Consider the following 19,221-nt stretch of genomic DNA (forward strand, 5'->3'; position numbering starts at 1 on the left):
CACTGTAGATTGCATTGCATTGCATCCAAGTTTTATGTACTTTGGAACAATTCCTTCCCTCTCACTCCCTCACTCTCTCCCTGACTTTTTTGATGTAGCATAATTATTTTGAGATTTGTCCATATTGAGTGTTCATGCTGAATTATGTATACATAAACATACTTTGTTTATCTATTTATTCATTTGGTTTGTCCCCCCCTCCCCCAGCTTTTGACTGTTATATACAAAGCTGGTATAATTTGTGTGTAAGTCTTTGGAACTGTGTATCTGTCTTTTAAAGTGATTAGATGGATTTTTAAAGGCCTGGATCACAGTTCCAACATTTCTTCTAACCTTACTCTGGGCATTGTTAGAGACTTGTGGCACCCCACTAGTAACATCCCAAGCTCTTTGCTGCACTGCAATTTGAGCCATCACTGGGGTGATCTTTGTCGATGATTGAAGAGTTTGTCTCTCCTTTCTTTTCAGTTTTATTCGCTTGAGGGACACTTTTGAATACTGACATTCGGTTTCGGGAAAGAACAAATTGCAGAGACAAATTGCAGGGAAAAGCTAATGTTGGCTGAACTTGAAAATATATTTAAATCCTAAGCAGAGGGGGGAAGCGGGGAGTTCTTTGGCTCTTTCTTTTTCTTATCCTGTCTAAGTTCCTCTCCATGTCGCTTCTCTAGGAATAGTTTCTTTAACTTTGGGAGGAGATGGTAAGTGGGTGTACAAGGCAGCACGTGGTAACTGCGGGTGGTGGTTCTGGGGGTGTCTCAGTAAAACCAAATCCATGTTTTCCCCTTCCAAAGATAGCTCGAGTCATTTGTTTCATATCTGTCTTCCTGTAGGATTTTATCCTACACGTGGTTCAAGACTTTGAAAGTGGGCATTGAACTGTCAATGCATGATTGTGTGATAAAATTCTGCTGGCGACTTTAAACAGAGGAAGATGCAAATCATGGGCCTGGTGGTCTGTCTTGTCCTTGTGATCCTGCTTTCTGGAAGGTCCACAGGATCCGTATCACATGTGGACCCTGAAGTAAACATGAACGTGGTGAGTTTCTAAAAGTCACCTGCTTTTAAAATGCAACAATGACAAGTGCTATTTTCTTAAGTAGAGTTATATGAGCTGTAGGAAGTCATAACTAATCTCTTTATGGCTCATTGTGATTTTTGTTTTTTCTGAATTGCAGATGCCACGTGCTAGACTTTTCCCACTAGATATTGCTGAACATGACACATGGATTATGCTAAACAATGTGCTTTAGTAATTTAATTCTTAAATCATTTTAAACACACTTCAAAACTGATAAAACTGTGTAAGCCCTTTACAAGAGTGCCTTTGTTTTTTGCTGAATATGGGCTGTGATTGACAATGTCCAGGAAACATAACTCAATACAGTTGTGAAAACATCAGAAGTAATTGTTAGACGATATAAGCAAAATATTAACCACCGAGTTAATTAAAACATTTCAAAATTAATAATATTGGCTAAGCAGTAGAATATGGAAAAACTACAGGTAAGAATACAATAACAAGAAAGTACAGATTATTAAAGAAACAGCAACTTTAAAACAGACGCTTGATTGACCCAGCTGAAGAACTGGGTGACTGCAGTGACAGAAAAATTCCCGGGAGACTGGATAGTATGGCATGATACAGGCCAAGGTTAAGCTTTCTTTTGGCATCATCTCTTTTAACAGTTCCTTCCTAAGGGAATAGTGAAATTAAAGTCTTTCCGGTATTTATGGCAGAGTGGATAATGAACACTTCAGTCTTCTACGTAACTGATTTATGCTTTCCCACTGAGCTCCCAGAGATGCATTCTTAGTGGAGAAGTGAATTTGATGACAGTTTCCCAGTTTTCAGCTTTTCTTCAACCTCAACCTGATGCTCTAGTGAATTGTTTCTGGGTCCAGGGCTGAAAATGATTTTTTTTTTTAAAAACGCCTTATTGCCTAGGCTAGGAATTTTATGAAACATGAAAAATGTTAGCTGACATATTTAGAAGAGATGTTTGATTTACACCTGGTAGGCATGATGAAAACAACAAGGCCCCAAATTTGACATATTTGGTGTAGAACATGCTAGAATGATGAAATACCTGTGAGTATAAAGGATTGATGCGTGAGTTGGGATCTTGGCTATCAGATTGAGCAGACTCAAGTAGCAATGATTTCCTTTCAAAAGCTAAAAAAAGTCCTGTGTTTGTTTTCTTCTGTGCCTGTTATTTTTGGAGATTGAAGAATCAGAGTCCAGTATAGACTGCCTGTCGTTCTTTCTCTCCCCAGACGGAAATGATCAGGTACTGGGGATACCCAAGTGAGGAGCACTTGGTCCAGACAGAGGATGGGTATATCCTGAGTCTTCACCGAATCCCTCATGGCCGGAAGAACCATTCTGATAAAGGTATGGTGTTTTCTGTGGCAAGATTTAACAGCTTTGAGAAGTCACCACATTGTCTGAGTTGGTGAACTAATTTGGGCTTCATTTGGCAATGTTGCCACAGGATGGGCTGGAGGCCAAAGTACCAGCCAAGCTGAGGTAACTGTTTTAAAGCCAAGTCAGCTCAAAGGTCATATTCTATGTGGAGTGTCAAAATATCTATTTATGTTGTTTTTCAAGGAAGCATTTATCTAATGAACTGTCCAGAGCATCAAAGAGTTGCCTTTTGCAATTTAAAAATTACTCAGTTTGTTGAAAAGGTAATATATTCAAACAACATATATAATATATAAATAACATATGCAAAAAATCAAGAAATATACAGTAAATACTTCTATCTTTCTAGTTTTTAAAAAGTGTTCGTGTATAATATCTTCATTTAAAATCTTTGTGCCTTCAGACATTCATTAGAAACAAATATGGAGTATTTTTCTGTTGCCTCCTTTTAAGTTCAAAACATACTATAAAGGAAATAGTGTTTTATTATTTATTTATTTGCTATCAGCAAACTCACAAAAAGTGGATTTATTTATCATCACAGATACTTTCCCAGTAATTCATGGAGCACTTATCTGCAGATAAGTGTATTTATTGTATCTTTATATCATGTATTGCTTAACAGGTGTTCTGTTAGGGAATATTTGTGCCCATTTGAATGTTCACCTAACAAATGTTGCTGCTGAATACAACAAAACAAAACAACAACACAACACACATATTGTTCAAATTTATTTAGAGGATAAATTTCCCTCCGAAGAATTTTGATGTCAGATGACATATGACTTGTGTTTTTGACAAATTTTTGGAAAAATTGCTCTCTATGTATGCGTGCATTGACAGTGAATTTTACTAGGAGTATATAAAAGTTCTTGTAGATTTGCCTTAAAAATATGGACCTTGGTATGTATTTGTATTCTTACTTGATCAACTTATAACTCAAACAAAACTGTGGTCCTGATGTGGATAATGACATTTCTAGACAAACTACCTGAAAGTATTAACAGTCGTCAGGATAGTAGATCTTCCTTTAATCACCTCTCCAGATGTAGCCAGTTGCTCTTCGGAAATATAAGGTCTGAGCTAAGTTAGCTGGCTACCTATCTCTTCTGTTAGGGTTTTACTAGACAGAGAGTGCTCTTTGCCCCATGTGCTTCTTAAACGGTTATTCAGAACAGACAACAAATCTGGGTGAAGGTGAGCTTTGCCTTACGGTTCTCCTTTGCCAGCTGATATACCTGTTTTCCCTTTCCTCCAGGTTCTGCCTGTCACAAGACACTAAATAATGCTATTGTGGCTATGGAAGTGTTCTTTCTGAAATTCCTTTGAGATTTTGTTTCAGTATTTATAGTGCTATAGTATCATATTTCCCTGGTGAGTCTTTTACAAAAGGAAGGATGGATTGCACTGATCTGTGCTTCCTGCTCACAAACACATAAAATACATATTTTATGTAAGAGTGAGCATATGATCTTAGTTTCCTTCCTTTCCCCACCCCCCAAAAGTACATACACAGGTTTCAGACGCTAAAGACAAATAAGTGTGGATATTATTTCCTATAAAGTACTTAGTAATCACTAATATGAGCCATTGTTCAAAGGTCCCAGGTCAAACCATGCTGAGAGAATTTACCACCTCTGATTCTGTGTCCACCTCCATGTTGCAATTAAATCATACAGAGCTCCTGTCTTTTGCACACACATATCATAGTGTGGCAGGGGGAGGGGCCTCCTATGAAGGAAGGTGCCCCTGGGATGAAGAGACAGAAATCTTTGGAGCCATTCGATGGTCCCTTGCAGGCTGGGGACGTGGATACTCTGTCTTCAGACTATAGAACCCGGACTGAGCATGTTCTTGGCCAAATCTAGCTTTAGCTTTAGGTCTCCATCTTCCTTCATAGTTCTGAGGAGCCCTGCCCTCCTGTGGGGAGGTCTGTGATCTGTGTGTTTACCAGCTAGCCTCAGAGGGGGCTTTTCAAGGATTTCTGTGACTCAGTTCTGTAAAGGAGTTGTGATTTTTCTAAGAACTGCATAGATACTTTTGCTTGGTCTGTTCTCTGTGGTACTGGACAGAGGCTCTCTATTATGTCTGTTGAGGAGTAGTGTAGTCCGTGCTATTTACCTGCCATCTTGAAAGTTAAAAAAAAAAAAAGCTGAAGAGAATATGCAGTCCTCAAAATGGTATCAATCTCATGAATGTCACTTCACTTCTGACTTCCAATTAATAGCACCACCGTCTGTCCTTCCAGTGACCTAGACTAGATATTGCAAAGTCATTTCCCTTTTGTTTGACAGTGCTAGGGATTGCAGGTCCTCATGCATACTAGGCAAGTGCTGCCGCCAAGCTATATCCACAACACATGCAGAATCATTCTTGATTCCCAGTCTCTAAGTTACCCACAAATATCCCCTGTTAATCCCATTTCTCCCTTGTTCTGACCACACTTCACGTTAAGCTCTTGTTACCATTCCGATAGGCCCCTGAGACAGCTCAGAAGCTGAATCTTGAATGACTCAATTTTGGGGGTGGGTGGGATCCTCATGTACCAGAGAAAAAGGATCTCAAAGCAGGAATATGGAAATACAGTATCATGTTTTATGAAATTAATGCATGTAGGAAGTAATTCCATATAGCCTTATTCTATACAGGCAATTATAAGGTCCATTAAAATGTTGTTTATCTGTGGGGCAACATACTTGGGGAACAGTCATTTACAGATAAATCACGCGTAGGCTCTTCAGACAGTGTCACAGGTTCTGTGTGAGCACAGGGCTGAGCCAGGTGTCTGCTCTGCTATGGCCTACTGTAAGCTCTCTCTGTTGCCTGCTGCCTCTTGTCCCAGCCTCTCTGTCTTCCTCTGTCCTATGTAGTTTTGCACATGGAGTTGCTTAAGGCTCAGCTATTATGTGATTTTGTGAGGCAGTGATCTTCAAGGATCTAATGGATGAAGATATGTACATTCCTCAATATTCTATCCTGGCTGCTTGTCTGCACTCCTCAACCCATCTGGAGCAACAGGCTTTTGTACTTGTGGTTATTGGAGATTACGCCTGCAATTTTCCATTTAAAGCGTGTTATTTGATGTGTGTGTGTGTGTGTGTGTGTGTGTGTGTGTGTGTGTGTGTGCACTTGCGTGTACGTGCGTGCATGTATGTGTGTGTATGCACATGCTTGTGCTTGTGTGTACATCTGTGTGTGTGTGTGCACGCATGCGTGTATGTATGTGTACACCCTAGTGAACACCAGAGGAGACATTATATATTCTTTTGTCATTCTCCTTTCCAGTCTTTGAGACAAGGTCTCTCACTGAGCCTGAAGCTAGCCTGCTAAGCAGCAGACACTGGAGATCCTCTTGTCTCCATCTCTCACACTGTGTTAGGCTTTCTATGTGGGCGGTGGGTGATTTTCCCATGGAGCCATCTTCCCATTCTTAACCAATCATTTGAATCAGATGTTGAGCCATTGCTGTATTTGCTAAGTGCTTAAGGGAACTGAAATACAGAAATGAATCATTTACAGAGAAGTGGTTTTATTTTTATCTGCTCAGCCTTCATGCTGAGTGTTAATGCTCCAAGGCTCTCATTTCCTGCTTGGACCAAGGATTTGCAAAGCTTGTACCTTTATAACATACTCCTGGCAGACTTCTAGGTATCTAGATCTTTGTGTTCTTGACCTATACCCTCATTTCCTGCTCAAGATAGCGGAGGCAAAGGGAGTCGCTTGGGCATTTTGACTCAGAGGCAGTATTCCTTGAAGTGACCACATGCCCTTATATAATAAGTATTGAGCAAGCTGATCCCATGATAACCATAATATAGACTTTATTTAGCTGAAACAAGGAAATGCTACTTGTGCCAGCATTAAAAATGAAACACAAGGCAGATTTACTTGCTAATTGCCTAACTGAGAAATCAGCAAGTTTTTAAAGGGAACCTCATCTGTATCTGAATTCTGCATCTCATGGCCTGGTTGGTGAGGGAGCACCCTGGGTTGTGCAGTCCCTGACTGAGCATAGGCAGCATTCAGAAGTGGGCTTCTCAACTGTGGCCTGGGCGCAGTCTCCCCAGGGGTTGCCCACTGAGCCATTAAAGTCATAGGTGAAAGGTCACCACAGGACTTTTGAGCTGTCTTGCATAGATAAGCCTCCTAGCATCCTGAACAACTCTAGGTTTTTCTCTCCTTAGAAAAACCATCCCTTTGGAGGAAACCAGTTGTGGGTTTCTGGCTTTCATTAATTAAATTTTAATAAATGCAGTTTTGGTAGGCCTACATAATCTGGCATGTGAGTCCTTGTGCCAGAGGCACTGAGCATGCGTGGGTCAGCTCAGTGCATCCCTAGGCTTGTTGAGCTCCCCTGCTGCTACATTAGGTAGGGGGCTGCCTTTGGACCTTTGAAACTCAGCAACATAACTGTGGTAGCTGTGCAGTTTCTCTCCCATAGCCTGGTTGCGGTTGGAGCGAAAGGGAAGTGTAGCACAGAGGAGCCTGTGCTGGCCTGCCCCTGCCTGCCCCTCCCTTCCTCATACTCCTCCCCTTCTTCTTGGCTTAATGTCATGTGTCTAGGAGATTTCCCCAGACACTCAGAACAGACCCAGCCCTTAGGACTATATCATCTGTGTTTGTTTTGCAGCAATTAGTTCAACAATAACTCAGGTGGATGATAGCGTGAATTTACTGCCTTCCCCACGGGGCTAAGTTCAGCTGGAGCCTGTGGAGGCCAAAGTCTTCTCTGACTTCTGTAGAACTCTTGGGATTGGAGTGAGCACAACATTGAGACTCCAAATATTCCTTGTTCTAGGTCATATTGGGGTCAAGGTTTCCCTCTTCTCCAGGCTTAGAGACAATATGAATGAAATCTGTAGGCTTACTGCGGAGGGTACAGCTAGAGACTGTGTCACCTAGTGTGAGCCTACTAAAAGTACCAGCCTTAGGCATAAGTGTGATGGTAGCTGTTTACTTAACCTCTCTGAGTTTGAATTTCTTCATCTGTTACATGAGAAAAATAATACTTACTCCATCATTGCCATAAGGCTTTCGAGGCAGCTTGCCCTTACAGTGAGACACCTTACACTGCGCAGTGAGACACCTTACACTGCACAGTGAGACACCTTACACTGCACAGTGAGACACCTTACACTGCACAGTGAGACACCTTACACTGCACAGTGAGACACCTTACACTGCACAGTGGGACACCTTACACTGCACAGTGAGACACCTTACACTGCGCAGTGGGACACCTTACACTGCGCAGTGAGACACCTTACACTGCACAGTGAGACACCTTACACTGCACAGTGGGACACCTTACACTGCACAGTGGGGCATATAACTACACAGATTGAAACTGAACCATCTCTTTTTATCTTTAAATGATCTTCATCATGATTTCCATTACCTGTTTTCTTAGCATCCAGTCTTCTGGGAAAGGGAGTGTATCCTAAACTTCAAGGAGAGAAGGAAGTTTCTGGAAAGATGCTTAAGATGTGTATAATGGGTAGAACCATCTGGAAGTCAGGTGCAAGTTTTATCTGTGTGCGCTGTCCATGCTTCCTCATAAGCAAATGGGTTTTCATGTTTTTTTTTTTTTTGATATTTTTTATTTGAATTTGAAACAAGCTTGTTTTACATGTCAGTCCCAGTTCCCTCACCTTCCCCTCCTCCCCTGTTCCCCTCCCAACCCCCATCATATCCCCTTTCTGCTCCCCAGGGAGGGTAAAGCCTTCCACAGGGAGTCTTCAAAGTCTGTCAGATCATTTGGAGCAGGACCTAGGTCGTCCCCCATGTGTCTAGGTTGATAGAGTATCCCTCTATGTGTGATGGGCTCCCCAAATCCATTCGTATACTAGGGATAAATATTGATCCATCACCAGAGGCCCCATAGATTGCCCAGTCCTCCTAACTAACACCCACATTCCGGGGTTGATCCTGTACTGGTTTCCCAGCTATCAGTTTGGAATCCATGAGCTCCCCATTTGTTCAGGTCAGCTGTTTCTGTGGGTTTCTTCAGCCTGGTCTTGACCCCTTTGCTTGTCACTACTCCCTCTCTGCAACTGGATTCCAGGAGTTCAGCTAGTGTTTATCTGTGAGTGTCTGCTTCTGCTTCCACCAGCTAATAGATGAAGACTCTAGAATGGCATATTAGGTAGTCATTAGTCTCATTATCGGGGAAGGGCATTTAAGGTTGCCTCTCTACTATTGCTCAGATTATTAGTTGGAGTCATCTTTGTAGATCTCTGGATATTTTCCTAGTGCCAGATTTCTCTTTAAACCTATAATGGCTCTCTCTATTATGGTATCTCTTTTCTTGCTCTCCTCTTTTCTTCCCCTGACTCAATTATTAAGGAAGTCTTAAACATAACTACCTCTAGACTATAACAGTAGATCTTCAACTGGAACAGCCATGTGCTAAGTGGACAGGGTGGTTCCTGTTGTGTGGGAGTGAGCAGGACTCAGCACCTTGGAATAAGATCAAAGTGCTGCAGTTTCATGTCTTCGCTGCATTTGATTGTGTGCACCCTGTTCCACATTCAGCTTCAGCTGCTGCCGGCACTGTAGTGAATGATATGGGACACATTGCTGCCTTCTTGTTGCTTAGTGAACACAGTGACAGTCACCAGGGGTGTGGAGAGCCGCTCTGTGTTAGAGATGGGATCTGGTGATGCAGGGTCTTGTGTTCACTCAGGCAATGTAGGTCACCCCCTTTCCTGCAGAGTAGCTTTGGAATGTGAATACAATGGCCTGGACACTGATAAAGGCCACATAACTTTCTGATTGCTTCCTGTGGACAAGCCAAGTACCCCTTGTCACAGATGAATCATCAGATGAATAATTAGGACTCTGGTTAGCCTGTTTCACAAATGAGTAAAACAAGGTTATGGGGGGGGGGTTAAGCAATTTTCCCATAATAACATCCAGGACGATGTAAAGACAAGCTTCCCATACCTTGTGTCTGAGTTCCCACTCCACACAGCTTTCCTTCTTAGCCCCTGAGGTTACAGTGTTGTCCCTGATAAAGTCAGAAAAGTATCTGGTAGTTTGAACATAAGATTCTGTTGTTTAGTCTCCTGGGCTTTGTTAGTAGGACCTAAGCCCTACCCGCTCCCTCTTTCTTCCTCCAGATGAGCAGACCTTACCTCTTCCTTTGGCATGTGTCTTTTTACTCTGCTACTTTCTGCCGTGGGACACTGAAGAAAAAAAGACTCAGACATAGTGAACCTTCAATTGGAAGCTGTAAATCTCTGTTTTTTTTTTTTTTTTTTTGTTTGTTTGTTTGTTTGTTTTTGTTTTTATAAGTTAGCCATTCTTAGGTATTTTGTCACTACAACAGAAAGGAACAAAAATCTATATAGTATTTGGACTGTTTTATTTTTTGGAGCCAAATCTTCAAACTCGAATTAGACTATAAACATTCACCCAGGAGCCCTTATTGTGGATAACTGAAAACCCAATTGTTTTTAATTTGTGTGGGACTGAAGAGCAAACCTGGAGCTTCACACAGGCTAGGCTTTGCTGTCAGAGAGCTATCAACCCCCAGTTCACTCTTACCAATTACTGAGAAGGAGGCCCTAAGGATCCTCTTGGAAGCTTGTTGGGGGGATGTCTATGTTTCTTCTTCAGCATTTTGGGCAACTCATTCATCCCTGGCCCAACTTGCTGGCCATAAATCTCTTTAAGTAGGTTTGAATATTGCTTTGGTGGGCTGATTAAAAATAGCCAAGGGAGCTTCACAAATAAGGTCTCCTAGGCCAGGCTCTGTGCATGGACTTCCTCATTCTCTAGATCAGGGCTAGAGCCAGTGATGTGTCTGTCTCATAATCACTTTGGATCGTTTCAGCACATAGCGTGTTTTGGCATAGGCTGCTTGGCTTGCCATGAGCTGCCTGGAGACAGAGCTAACATTTGTGTGCATACCTCTTCTCTACTTTAGTTTTTAGAATTGCTTTCCCTTTAGATCACTGGCTAAATGCAAGACCTTTGAAGTGAGATAGACTTGGATCTCAGTGTTGGCACATGGCTGGCTGAATGTTCTAGGGCCAGGTGCTTTCTCCACGTGTAGGTCACCTCATCTTTAACATGGATATGAAAATGCAGGCCATATATGAGATGATGCCTCAAACATAATTGGTAGCCGTTTTGAACAATATAACATGATACACCATCCAGACTGTAGAAGCTTGTTTGGGTTTTTATGTGGGTAGAGTTTATTCAGAAAGCTCCTAGGCTGAGGTCTATCTTGGGGATGGTTGTGCCAACCCTTAGACATTGAGTTTGTCTGGAACAGAGGTCCCACTTGGCTCCATTATGAGCTCCCATGAATTGGCTGGGTTATATGGTCAATTCCAGAAGATGTGAGCTGAGGAGCAGCTCTAGCTTTGTATTCCCTTGTGTGGAACCATGGGAATGGGCACTTACCATTTTGCTTAGAATCTGCTATTGCAGAAAGATACACAACTCTTTTGTGGGGTATACACGCTCTTCCTAAACTAGCAAGGAACTTAAAGATGTCAGGCTGCAGAGGACCTGGCAAATCCTGGCCCAGGCAAAGAATTCTACCATTTAAGCTAACTCCTGAGGTGGGTGCATTGTGCTTGGGTCTTAACTTTCACTAGGAACTGCAATCACCTTCCTGACCCAAGCCTGGTAGTCTAAGATCACTCACAGGCCCTGGCTACAAGCTATGAAGAAGAATCAGTCCAGTGAGTCTTTATGGATGCTGAAAACTGAGTTGTGCCCTGCTGACTTGCTCAACTTTGGCCTCCTTCCCCCTTGCCCTTAGGTCTATTACTTCCTTCAACCACAGCTGGTTGGTTCCCCATGACTTTTTGGAGTGAAGTAGCTTCCCATGCCCACTTGTGCCTTGGGAGGCAGGAGGACTTCCCCACATACCAAGTCTTCCTCTTGTGAACCACAGTCAAACCTAACTTCACCCGAGAGTCACCTCATCATATGGTCAGCATTACACTACGCAGCCATGAGGCTACTGTCCCAGCCTGCTTGGTGGTACCTGTTTAGGTGACTAAATAGGAAGAAGTCATTTTGTCTGTCCTTGGCTAGAAAAATAATGCTTTAGGCTTTTTTTGTTGTTGTTGTCATCTATTTATTGTTTTCGGTTAGGTCCCAGAGGCAGGAATTTCAGTAATTTTTGTCACACTGTTTATAACTGCAAACTTTTGATGATTATTTTTCATATTTTCCAAGATGAACTCAAACCTTCATTGAAGGCAGGGATGGACCATCTATCACAGTGAAGGTAGAACCTTTGTGTAAATACCTTTGTGTCAGCCTTAGTCATAGCCTTAAAGTGCTACTAGAAAGCAAAGAAGTTAATGGGCCCTGGTTGGCTCATTTGCTTTTTCCTCTTTCTCCAAGGTGGTGTTTTCTTTTGTTCCTTGTTGTATCTCCAGTGCTGAGAAAGCCCCTGTCACAGAGCTTGTTTGCATGATAAGTGACTGCATAGTCTTGGCCATGTATGTCTCTCGAGTTCAGGTTGTCTGGGCTGGAGGGGGCTGAGTTGTACATCCAAGTCTTTGTTCTTCTTGCAGTTTAACCCCCCTCAAGAAGAGATAAGTAGAAGATACATTCATAGACACTTTTTGAATTCATGTGTGTAATTTTTCTATTTAGCTTTCTTTAACTTTAACTTCTTTTTTGAGGATTTAATACATGAGCACATACATGTTTAACGGACCTACCGTTCCCCCACCCCACAGTTCCTTTGTGCTCCCCTTCAGGTTCCCATCTCAAATTCACATCATCTTTTGTAAGACTTTATTCTACATTGCCTTTGTTTTCGCTAGACTTTGCTTTTTTTAAATAACAGACTTAGGGTCACTTCAAAATCAAGCAGATGCAGGGTTGAGCAACCAACACTTCCAAATTTTGGCAACGAATAAATCTACTATAAACATCAATAGATACAGATTTCCCACATGCCTCTGCTCCTAGACACCCTCAGTGTATACATTGGCATGTCACTGTTACTCAGCATCTCTAGTTAGTTCTCTTCAAATGTTAAAAATGATGTGCAAAGCTCCTCTAAGCACTCTTGTGTTTCTGCCATCCTGTTGCCCTTCATCTTGGCTAACAGTTGCTGTTATCTCTGTTTAGGGTTCAGCGATTGTTGTGGGCATATAGGACCGTCTTGTGTGTGACATTTCCATTCCAGTTTATTTTGTTTGGAATCATTGTGAGCACATTATAGAAACATTTTGCAAACTCACCCATATCTATTAAATTTTATTTTGATGCTTAAGTCAATGGTTTGTTACCAGGGGGGGAAAAAAAAAACTAAATAAAAAGAATGTAGTTTTGCTTCATCTTTATCAGCACTATTTAAAGCAAACATACCCCTCAGCTTGTGAATCTGTTTCTGTTGCTCCATTTGCTTTGGTTTCTTTGAACTGTTGACTGTTTAGCAAGACAGCATATTTGCCGAGGAGATTGGATATAATGCCTTCTAAACATCAATGTTTTTCAGGTCCCAAACCAGTTGTCTATCTCCAGCATGGCTTTCTGGCAGATTCTAGTAACTGGGTCACGAACATTGACAACAACAGCCTGGGCTTCATACTGGCTGATGCTGGTTTTGATGTGTGGATGGGGAACAGCAGAGGAAACACCTGGTCTCGGAAACATAAAACTCTCTCCGTTTCTGAAGATGAATTCTGGGCCTTCAGGTATATCACTGTCAATTATGACTTGGGTTTGTGTCTTTAGCATCCTTAAGATAGATGCTTCCTTTTGATAAAACTGGAGCCACCCTGGCCATGAATCACAAGAGTGAGAACTTTTACCAAAAAGCATTTATTAGAACATGTTTATTGTAACACTGTTTATAACAATGGGTTCTCAAATACATGGACAGCAGTAAATTCAATGAACCGAGTGTGGTGTAGTAACATAATAACACGAGAATAAACAGCTATAGTCAGGTACCAACATGGAGGAGGCCAGTTATGGAAGATGATATGTTATACAATCCCATTTTCAGGAAATATGCAAAGTGAATCAGGTTAACTTATAAACGTGAAAAATTAGAGGTGTTACCTTCAGGAGATACAACTGGAAGGGCATGCAGGGGAACTTCCTTGGTCCTAGACATAGTTAGTGTTCTGAACTCGTGCATGCTTTTTCAGCCATGTTCAGTGTGTGCTAACACATCTCATGCCAAGTATCTGTGTGCTGTTCTACTTCTGTGTGCTTTTTCAATTGAAGAGTCCTTTGTCTTTTGGATTGTAGTTTTGATGAGATGGCAAAATATGACCTACCTGCTTCAATTAACTACATTGTGATTAAAACTGGTCAAGAACAAGTGTATTATCTGGCTCATTCTCAAGGTACCACCATAGGTATGTATACAGTAAAGAAGGAAAAGGCAATGTATCTTTGAAGTGAACTGATGGGTGATGTTATACAAAATGATGTTACTTCAAATATAGGCTTTTCTTTTCTTTTTTAATGCCAAGCACAAATCATGAACAGAGCAAGAAATTTTCAGTGGTAATCTACAGAAATTCAGAATTTCAGAATTAAGTGTAAGTTGTTAAGTATCTTAAAATTGAAAGAATTGATATATTTGTTATGTGTTTTCTAATGTAAGCAACATAGGGAGGTGAGAGGGTGACATTTTCTAATGTCAAAAACCTTAAAGGGTCAGTAAGAAAATATACTTTAAGCCTTCAGTGCTGGGCTGGTGTGCAGCTCAGTGTGGAGTGCTTGCCTACCAGTTTTGAACACCAGGGTCTAACCCTAGCACCGCCCAAAATAAAGAAATCAGCAAGGAAATAAAGTTAAGTCATAGTTTTTGAAAGCTTTTCTGCCATTTGGTGTTCACTAATACCTTCGTGTTCATGGAGTATGATAGGCAGAGTATACTCTGCAAAGAGATTCACAAAGTAAACATTATGATTTCCAGGGTATTAACATATTAACTTGCTTTACCCTCCAGAAAATGGAGCTGTGTGTTCTTTATTTACATTACTTCTTACTTATGACTAGGTGACTTGTCTTTTGAAATCCGTTGTTCTAAGGACATTACCTCTTTTATGACTAGGTGACTTATCCCTTGAAATCTGTTGTTCTAGAGAGTTCTAGGGACATTACCTCTCTTATGATGAGGTGACTTGTCTAAAGTCCATTGTTTCTTAAGTGTCCTAGAGACAAGTAGTGGATAGATCTGAAAGAAGTGTAAAAGATATTTTACAGAAAGGGGAATCTAAATGTGGCTCTCCAGTTACTGGTGTTCTGCTTGGATGGTCTGAAAATTAGGGATGGGAAGGGGAGGTAAAAGTGTGGGGTGGAGCTGTAGAGATTCACATTGCTATGGGAACAGGGAAGACTTCCTGGCTCTCTTACCCTGGACTTCTTTCCATGCGTATTGTAGGCTGAAATCTGGACCTAAATTCCATGTTTCTGAGCCAGAATGTCTTAAGAGCTCTGTTCAGCTATTCAACTTGTGTGGTACTGGGCTTCCTCTGTAGGACACAATGGGTGACCCCCTCCCACTGTTTTTTTTAGGAAGTGCTAGAAGATCTAATTCTCTTCTTCTCCCCTCCCCCACAGGTTTCATAGCATTTTCACAGATACCTGAGCTGGCAAAGAAGATTAAAATGTTTTTTGCCTTGGGTCCTGTGGCGTCTGTCAATTTTGCCTCGAGCCCCTTGATCAAGATTGGAAAGTTGCCAGACTTTCTTCTTGAGGTACTTCGATGGCACCATCTCCCTTCTCCTCACATATTATCATCTGAGCTGAAATACTGATCACTTGAGAATAGGTAGTGTCCTGTGTAGATGGCATTACTGAGGCAGTGGGTATACATGTCTTCACACCTCCTGCAGAGGCTCCTAGGGAACCATATTATTAACTAGACATGTAGCTGCATGTCTCCATAGTTAACAATTTAGTTTGGCTTCCTACCCACTGTACAAAGAAGGTACAAGGGAGTTTTTGAAAAAGTAACTTAAGCATTCATACACACACACACACACACACTTCAACACAGTGTTATATACAGTCATATGCTGTGTATGGGTTTTTGATGATTTGGTTGTGAGCTTAACTTTTAATGGCCAAATTTCCAGCCCTGCAATGTTTCTTTCTTTCTTTTTTTTCTAGACAAGGGTTTGTTGTGTGGCTTTAGAGTCTGTCCTGGAACACTCTGTAGACCAGTCTGGCCTCAAATTCACAGAGGTCTGCCTGCCTCTGACTCCTGAGTGCTGGGATAAAAGGTTCACTGCCACAGCCTGGCTGTAATGGGTTTTTGATCATGAGGAATAATGCATTGGATTTTGGTCCCAACAGGTAACAGTGAAACTGAAAACTTCCTATCAACTAGTGGTAGTCCAACATATAATTCACATATTTGTGGCGATGTTAGCATATAAAAGTCACAAGAGTTATATAAAAGTGTAGGACACATAGTTATGTATAGTATTTATGTCATGGTTGGCTTTAACTGCCAACTTGACACAGCCTATAGTCGTTTGAGAGAAAAAAAAAAGTCCTAATTGAGGAATTACTTAAATCATATTGGCCTGTGGCATGTCTGAGGGAGATTGTTTGACTGTTAATACAGAAAGTCTCGGCCCACTGTGGGCAGCATCATTCCTATGCAAGTGGTCCTAAGTGTTAGCTTGTGAACCAGCAAGAATCTCTGTGGTTCCTACCCTGATTTTCCTCTGTGATGGAATGTAACTTAGATGTATTCGATGAAATAAACCCCTTTCTCTCCTAACTTTTTTTTAGAGTGTTGTATAACAGCAACAGAAGCAAAGTAGAATGTCATTCTTCATCATGATAATAACGATTCCTGGTTTATTTATATCCTATCCTTTAAATCATTGTTTTAGCATGTACTTCTCCATCTTGGGAAAATGCTTATTGTAAAGGCATGTGGCCTGATGTGCCAGCATTGGCCTTACGAATATTGATTGCATCAAGATTCTATGTCAAGTGATTGACCTGTACCATGCAGAATTGTGTAAGCATGTTATGTGATGGTTGCACAAGGCTAAAGTTACTAGAGAACTTGAGACTTAGAACTTACCGCTGCTATTAAGTGACTGATTACTTAGAGGTAGGTGTAACATAGCTCTCTCTCTCTCTCTCTCTCTCTCTCTCCCTCTCTCTCCCTCTCTCTCTCTCTCTCTCTCTCTCTCTCTCTCTCTCTCTCTGTTTCTCTCTTGAGGCATAAATCTAATTAATTTTAACAACAAAACCAGGCGTGAGATATCAGGGGAAAAAGATCACTGAAGCAACGAGTAGCCACAGTTGCTTCCCACCTCTGCTGTTCTTCCATCACTCTGTCTCCTCTCTGCACAGACCTCCAGACCTCTATGGTTAACTACTGGCTAGCTCCACCCTTGGAGTCGAAGCAAGCTTTATTTGTTAGAACACAAACAAAACGTCACACAACACTTTCTCTTTTCTTTCAGGTTATTTAAAGTCTTTTACAGGGAAATGTACTGTGTGCTCTTAATGAGACCCTTAGTGAGAGAGAAGGACTATAATGTGACACTTCATTGTTGTGTCATGCTGCACAGTATGTTTTTGGGTTATAATGAGCTACAGTTAGTCAGACGCTTGTGGTAGGAATTCATTGTATCAGCAAACATGCTGACAAAATTTTGTTTTGGCTGTCTTTGTTAATAGAAGCGTTGCGTTGCATTACAAACACTTCAGAAATTACCAGTACTTCCTGAATACTAGGCTGCCTCCCTAATACCATCTTTAGAATTACTCAGTTTGGTGGCCTTTTTCTACAGCCCCCACATATGAGTGTATGTGCATAGAGATGCACCAAGAGAAATACATTTTGTTTTGTTTCAATGCAGATGGAATGCAACTCTATAGATTGCTCTGCAGGTAGTATATTTCTCACATGGAGAGCTAGCCTGTTAATTGATTTCCTTATTACCTGCTCAATAGGCAGTTTTTGATCATGAAGACCTGCCATTAATCAGTTGAATACTGTGATAGACATCCAGGCTGGGGGAGGAGCTCTAGAGTAGATACAGGGGAGTGTGGTTGCTGCTGTAGGAATGCATGTTATAAATCTAGCTTGTTCCTTAGAGTTTATGAGTTAGTTTTATAAACCTAGAAATGCCACACCTTCCCCCATCCCCCTTTAGAAATGTTGCTTTGTAAAATCAGAGTGGAGATCAGGGCTCTGTGTTTTTACAAAACATTCTCTGTGATTTCTGATAAAGACTATGGCCATGGTATTTGGGAATCAGAGTTTCAAACTTGAGTGCTTTCTGGCACACACTGGGAAAGTAAAAACCAAAACAAGTGAACAAAATAACCAAATGAACTGTTGAATACACTGATGAATTAAGTTTTTGTGGAAATAAAGTGTTCCCCTCTAATCCTTTGAAAAAATATAAAAGTATAATTTACAAACCTGTCAAAGTTAATATGACCATGCCTACAAATATTTAAGGCAAATTCCCCTTTATCTGTATATATCATACGTGTGAATGTGGTTTTCTGTGGAGTTTGCTACACGAGTAGTTGGGTCAGTGGTGCTAAGAACAGGTTCACTTTTTATCCTTCATCAGCCCAAAGGAATGGCGGGCTGTGTTATAGGCCTATGATGTATCATCTTGCTAAATAGAGAACTCCAAAAATGTGTGCAGTTGTCACAATGACGATTATGTAGCTGCTAAGGCAAGAGCTATGAGTGAGCTAGCTTTCCATGTCACGTGACCCTTTCTCCTTGCGGAATTTACTTCCTGGTCCTTTTAAGCTACTTTTTGTGTGACTATTCTGGCAAAGATCAGTTCAGATCTGACTTCTGTTTTCAGACTGGATACATTGTCCAACAGAAGACTGACTTCACAATGTACTGCCTAGTTTTTTAGATTAGCTTGATATAGGATACAGTTATTTAGGAAGAGAAAACCCTACCTGAGAGATTTCTCTTATCCCATTGGCATGTAGGCCAGCTTTGGGGGGCATTTTCTTAATTAGTGATTGATGCAGAAGAGAGCAGTCCATTGTAGGTAGTGCCACCCCTGGACAGGAGGTCCTGGATGCTAGAAGAAAGCAGACTGAGCAAGCTATGAGGGAACAAGCCAGTAAACAGCACTCTGTCATGACTTCTGCATCAGGTCTCCCTCCAGGTACCTGCCCAATGTGCATTCCTACCCTGACTTCCTTAGATAACGGACTGTGATATGGAACTGTAAGCTGAAATGAACCTTGCCTTCTCCTAGTTGCTTTGACCATTGAATTTTATCACAGTGATAGAAATCCTAACTAAGACAGACAGAGATCACAGACTATCTATAGATGGCCAAGTTTCCTGGAAGAAACTAGAATATAACAGTATGCGTTTAAACTAGTGTGATACACTGAAGATCAGATAACTGGCAATTTTTAAAGGGAGGGGAAAAAAGAAGCTATGTTTCACCATTTTGTGGATTAGTGGTAAGCCAGAACAATAAGAAGAAGATGTAGTAGTTACATGGAGTACTGAGCTCAGAATGAACAGTTTGGCCAAAGTTGTTGTTATTCCCCAGTCATCTACTCGGAGACAGAGAAACAGGCTGCACATGCAGCTTTATTCATGTGTGTTTACAGCTTCCCTGTGCTGCTCTCCTAGGTTCCACAGGCAAATGTGCTGCATGTCTTGTCCCTCCTGGTGGTGGGTTGGTGGCCTTTGGCCAGATTGGCTGTGGAAGTGTTTTTCTAGTTTCTGCCTTCATCATTAGTTGCTGTTTTATCTGTGTCCATGTCTATCTTTGGGACCAGATTCCTCCTCTCTAAAATGACACTAAGCATGTCACATG

The 19,221-nt window shown here is 41.4% G+C and overlaps 1 protein-coding gene across 1 annotated transcript in view; it reads left to right on the top strand.

Annotated features, from left to right (window-relative positions):
• Positions 1-833: 833 nt before the first annotated feature.
• Positions 834-19,221, top strand: part of Lipa (lipase A, lysosomal acid type) — a 28,401-nt gene continuing 10,013 nt past the window's right edge. The window contains exons 1-5 of the mRNA XM_051199707.1: positions 834-1,039; positions 2,278-2,395; positions 12,909-13,107; positions 13,670-13,779; positions 14,993-15,129. Of these exons, the coding sequence (XP_051055664.1) occupies positions 935-1,039; positions 2,278-2,395; positions 12,909-13,107; positions 13,670-13,779; positions 14,993-15,129 (669 nt within the window). The 5' untranslated portion in view covers positions 834-934. The remainder of the gene's footprint in view (positions 1,040-2,277; positions 2,396-12,908; positions 13,108-13,669; positions 13,780-14,992; positions 15,130-19,221) is intronic.

This window comes from Phodopus roborovskii, unplaced genomic scaffold, assembly GCF_943737965.1.
Source record: "Phodopus roborovskii unplaced genomic scaffold, PHOROB, whole genome shotgun sequence".
NCBI lineage: Eukaryota > Metazoa > Chordata > Mammalia > Rodentia > Cricetidae > Phodopus > Phodopus roborovskii.